The sequence below is a fragment of the Impatiens glandulifera genome, chromosome 3, assembly GCF_907164915.1.
Source record: "Impatiens glandulifera chromosome 3, dImpGla2.1, whole genome shotgun sequence".
Classification (NCBI taxonomy): Eukaryota; Viridiplantae; Streptophyta; class Magnoliopsida; order Ericales; family Balsaminaceae; genus Impatiens; species Impatiens glandulifera.
In genome coordinates, this window is record NC_061864.1 from 59,202,233 (window position 1) to 59,208,322 (window position 6,090).

Genomic DNA, 6,090 nt, shown 5'->3' on the forward strand with positions numbered 1-6,090 from the left:
CTAAAAAAAAAAAATCTACATTTCTTTTAAGTGTTTTTCAAATTCATAAAATAATTTTTATAACTTTAAATATTTTATGAATCTTAAAATATATGTTAACATTAAATTTTAAATTTAACTTAAATTTTATAAATTAAAACTAATTTTAAATTAATTAAATTTAAATATTTTAAAAGCATTTTCACCCAAATTTTCCTTCTAAGATCTATATTAATTTTATTTAAATTTTTTATATATAAATAATATTTTGTTTATATATTCTTACACATACAAATATGTAAGGGATACATGCAATAGTCTTTAATATCAATAATCTAATAAATAAAATCAAAAACAAAAAGGCTAGAAAAAGAAATGTAAACATTAAATGAAAGTGTTGTCCCCTCAAGCATCTTTGTTAACTTTGAATTTCATCTTCATACCGAACTTGAGAAGAATTATGCAATTTAAAAAAAAAAAGCCAATTAAAACTATTCCTTTAGTTTAATTTAGATATTTGGATTGTCTTTGTTTTTATATTTATAGATATTATCAGAAAAAACAAAAGTACAAATAATAATAATCAAGTAAGGTTAACAGAGCAACATATTTTTTGTGAGGTTAGGATTGAGTATCCATTTTCAAAATCTTCAAGTTGTGATGTCACCTCCAATGTCAAAATATGGGAGTGCGGGCAAGTGATTTATAGGGACAAAGAAGGACTCCCATTTTACTTTGCCGAGTCTAATCACGAGATCGTATAAAATGATACAGGTGGGAGTATCAAAAGTTGAGGTCGACAATTCTCATCCTATTTCGAATTTGTTGTCCGAACAAGAAACGATTGATAAGATAGAAAAGAGATGCTGGTCACATGTAGAAGACATAATCTAAGTCACCGTTATTAGACAATTTTATCCTGAAATTAAAAATAATGAATTACCAGTTTTCATTCACGATGTGTCTAATGAGTAATTAGTGCATTCTAAGCCAAATTATGATGTAAATTGAATATCTTAATTGAATTTTCGACACATAATATGACATTGGAGGAAAACAAATCCCTCTTGAGGTATGTCATTGAATTAGAGCCTAAAATGTGGCATAATGTGCGCCAGATTTCACACTTTCTGTATATTTTCCACACTAAGGCTTCTTCGTCAAACAACTACCAGCGTTGTCATACAAAATACTAAATGATCTACCGCATGGTTATATGCAAGATGGAAAGCATATATCGAAACCGAGAAAGAGTTATTTCGATTAGATTTCATCAATGATTCAAAATATTATTGCTTGAACGTTTATGAAATCAACGATGGTGTGAAGAAAAGCGTCATTAAGTCACTATTGAAAACCCTTATTTGTGACATATTTTGTTTTAGTGAAATTAAAACTCGAAAGATAGATCAATGTATTGTAAAAGATCTATGTAATTAGCGGTTGTGTGGTTGGAAGACTCTTAATTCATTAAGGCGTCACGTGGGAGTTTTATGGTTTTATGAAGAAAAAAATTATAATGTTAAGTCATTGTCGTATTTGTAAATGTGAAATTGACAAGCTATTACCGTCAATAATCATAGTCATCTGATGTATACCATTCATAATGTTATTATTATAACATTTTTATATTCATTCTAAAAAGTCGATGAAGTTTTCGTTATTTTTGAGGAATTACAAGCTTCATAACCTTTGTATTTTTTTTCTTATTTTCATGTTTTTGTGACTTTTATTAAAATAACTTCACATATGTTATGGTGTCTTGTCGTTATACATAAAAAACAATTTTTAAATTTTTAATAAAATAGACATTTAAAAAAAAAGTAATCCTATTATATATATATATATATATATATATATATATATATATATATATATATTTCTATTTTTGATATTTGAATTTCTTCTTAAATAAATATTGTTGCTTTAATTTATTTATTGGGAGTTTAAATGACAATATTGAAATCACTAAAGAGACTTGACAAAATTATTTGCAAGTATTAACATACATTAAGAAGAAGTAAACTAACATTCTAACCAAAACAGAAAATTTATATGGTAAGGTAGTGTTATTATATAGGGTAGAAACGATATAAAAATAAATTTTAAAAAAGTATAAACAGTATAGTTCAGTTAAGTTGTATATATTGTTTATTATTGTTTGGTTTGAATTATAAAAAATGATAGTTTATAATTTTATGTTTAATATATAGTATAAGAATATAGTATAAAAATAAAATAATAGTTTTATCTTTTTAATTAATTAAAATGAAAATATGAATTTAAAATTATTTTTATATAATGAATATTTAATTATTATTATTCTCTTAATTTATTTATTATTATAAATTATTGTAGTATTATTATTTAATATTATATTTAATAATTAATATAATTTTAATTAAAATATAAAAATTAATATTTATAATATAAAATATAAATTATATTTATTTAATTTAAATATTATTAATAATTGTAATAAAATAAATACTAAATAAAAATAATATATATAATAAATAATATTATTTATAATCTAATTATAATATAGAAAATGATAATAATAATTAAAAATTATCATTATACAATAAATATATATTTTTTAATTATCATTATAATATAGAAAATGATAAAAATAAATATAATAATAGTAATATTAAAACTAAATAAAATATATTTAATATATTATATAATAATAAGTTGTATATAATACTAATTAAGAGTATAGAGAAATAAAAAATAAGTGATAAAAATGTGTTATATTTAGGAGAATAGTTATAATTTTTTTTTATCAAGTATTTATAAAATATAATAAATATCTATTAAAACAATATTGGTATAGTTTATAATTTTTATTATATCAATAGTGTTATACCAAAAAAAATATTATATATATATATATATTTTTTTTAATTAAATAATTCCAAAAGATCAAAGAACAACCCTAACATATATATATATTAGTGACAACCAACCTAAATTCAAATTGAAATTTTTTTTTTTTAAATATCATATGAAAAAGATAAACTCCAAATACTTGTTTTGAATCTCTTTTTTCGTTTTTCTAATCACTTTTGATTAAAGGATGCAACTATCATGTTTTCTTCACAAATTCTATGAACTTTATAATATAAACAATAGTTTAAAAATACTTATGAACTTATTGTTTATATTATGACCACCTACACAAATACATCTATTAAGTTCCAATATACATCTATGCTGATATATATAAGAACAAAATGATATGCTTAACTAATTTTTGCAAATAAATTGAATCAAACAGGTAATAAACTTGACAAAACTAACCTTGTTTAAGCATATATGTCACATGATATTCATAACCTAAATTGACAATTACTTAGTACAAAGAGAGCATCATTCTAGGTATATCCATGAACACCAAAACATAAACATAATGCTAGTGCATGTTCTTCTTTCTCGGGCTTCACTAAGTTCTAACCTTTTCCCTTTCCCTTTATTTATTTATTATTGGGTCCAAACAACTAGGTTTCTCTATTTACAAAGAAAAAACGATTATCAAGATATATGTTTTTTCCTTTGTTTCTTAATTTACTAACCCTAATAATCACTTTGTATTTGTTTCCAAAACAACAACATTAAATCATTCGATAAACCAACTATCTAAACCAAAATATGAAACCCTAATTAGCACATGATGATAAATGAAGTCATGAAATTCACTACAAGCCCAAAAAGATCAAATTTAATTGGAAACTTACCCGTAAAGGATAATAACGCAAGACATACAATTAATTTTTCGTCGAAATTAGATGAGTTTCTTTACTTAGAACGGAGCACGGGTTGAGGAATTTCCAGCCCAATTGGATTCGACATCAACAGCCGGCATCTGACCATTAGAAGTCATGTTGTTCATTGGTAAATTGAAGAAAGGAAGCCCCGAGGATGGGTCGGCCGGAAACACCACCCCACTGTTGTTTCCCGCTGATCCTCCTCCACCCGAAACCGCTGCTGCTGCCACCGCCTCCTGTTCTTCATCGAGTGGTAACCTCTCGTATGCCACGTTTGTAAACGACGACGTGATCAATATAACCGGTCCAACAGCCGTTAGTTCCCCTACCACATTCCCTCCAACTACCTGAATGAATTATAAACCGAAATGTTCTAAGAATAAAAATGTTTTATTATACTTTGTTTTGGAAAACAACCTAACAAACTTCATTAATTGTAACAAAATTATAACAAACACAACAAAAGAAATGAAGAAACAATACAATGTCATGTTGTCATTGTATTTTTTCTCTTTTGTTTTGTAACATAGTATTGATTAGTATATAACTTACATACAAAATAACATTTTTTTCTTATTGTTCATTGGTTTATTTTTTAGTTGTCCATAAAATATAAGAAAAATGAGAATCTATGGAAGAAAGATCACAGATAAACAAACAAGTGCACGAAAGTCTTTAGGAAAATATCTTAGTTAAATCTAATCAAAATGAAAACCCACTTTGTAAAAATCTATATAATTTTGAGATAAGATATCTATCATTGACCTAAACCCAATAACACAATATGTTTTTCTTCTTGGAATTGAGAAAGCTTTTCATTTGTGTTGATGATAATAAACATGTAAAGCAAACCAAGTTACATAAATTTAATCAAACTACATTAATAAATGGTCAGATTCTCAAATAACTTAGAAAACTAAACATGGATCTGTTTTCTAAATTAAAATTAAATACCTGGCCTTGGCCCGCCGCCAGATAGACGGCGAGATTAGTAGCTCCAGGCGGTGCCGGCGGTGGAAGAAACGAGCCGGAAATCGACAAAATCTCAAACCTACCATGAATAGCAACAACAGAACCACCTTGTCCTCCGGCGTTAGCCGGTTGTCTAAGTTTAACGTTAGTAACCAAACCGCTACCACTAAGAACGCAGATCCCACGTTGGCGGCGGCGAGCATAGGACGCAACGCAGTCAAAGATATCGCGACCATCGCCGATCTCAAGTATATGAGCCCTAAGAGTATTTGCACTCTCTCTAGTAATGATTATCGGCGGTTTTTCTTTGTTCTTTGAACCGGGCGGTCTTCCTCTTGGTCGACGGGAAACTGAACCGGTGATGTTGTTGTCTTCGTCTTCATGATTAATGGGCGGCGCCGGTAGAAAATCCGGCCGGTTGAGTAATTGATGTTGAAAGTAAGGGTTTGGATTTGAATTACTTAAATCTAAACCAGACATGGTTGAAATAGCATCAAATTAGAAAATAATTATATATTTTTGTGAATATATAATTATGGAAAGGACTGAAAAATATATGTTTGTTTATTGAGAGAGAGAGAAAGAGCTGCGGAACTTGATACCTTGAGAAATGAAGAACAAGAAGATGAAGAAAGAAGAGAGAGGAGAGAGAGATGAATATTATTTCATATAGAAAAAAGCACAAGGGAAAGAAACAGTCTTTGTTTTTCTCATTATCTATTGACAAAAAGTTTAAATTAAAAAATAATTTATTTATTTCATCATAATTCACCAATAAATGTTTTATAGTCAATTATGGTCTGCTAGCAATAGTTAAAACATTTAGGCCTTGTTTGATGTAGATTGTTTCAAAATAATAGAAGCTTGAATCAACATTAATATTTTCCTTGTAAAGTTTTGTGTTTGGTTTTATGGTTCAAACCCGACTAGAACTCTAGGAAGTGTTTTTAAATGTTTTGTATGGTCCTTCGAAAAGTTTTCGTATGATAGTCGTATGATATTTGTCTCTTTAAAACCACCATTATCAATTAAACTATTTGACTGTTATAATTTTACGTTTAAATTAAATGATTTTTTTGAATAATATTTTAGGACGATATGAGTAATATCTTAACTCGTCAAGTTTTAAGTAAAAATGAAGTGAGATCATTTCAATAATCAATAAGCAAATTATTTCCAAATAAAACTTCTCATCTAAATCTTTCTTCACTTAGAATTTGTTTGAGATTTTTGAGATTTTATCTAAAAAATATTATTTTATAAAAAAAAATATGTTATTTGAGTTTTTAATTACTTTTGTATTTGAATTTTTAAATTTATAAAAATATTTTAATTAATTAAATGAGTTATTTTGATAGTTAGAAAGATA

General features: G+C 26.3%; 1 protein-coding gene across 1 annotated transcript; it reads right to left on the bottom strand.

Annotated features, from left to right (window-relative positions):
- Positions 1-3,688: 3,688 nt before the first annotated feature.
- Positions 3,689-5,201, bottom strand: LOC124932161 (AT-hook motif nuclear-localized protein 23-like). The gene is made up of 2 exons (XM_047472773.1): positions 4,704-5,201; positions 3,689-4,096 (listed from the first exon to the last, which is right to left on the bottom strand). The coding sequence occupies exons 1-2, from the start codon at positions 5,199-5,201 to the stop codon at positions 3,785-3,787; spliced, it is 810 nt and encodes a 269-aa protein (XP_047328729.1). The 3' UTR covers positions 3,689-3,784.
- Positions 5,202-6,090: the final 889 nt, after the last annotated feature.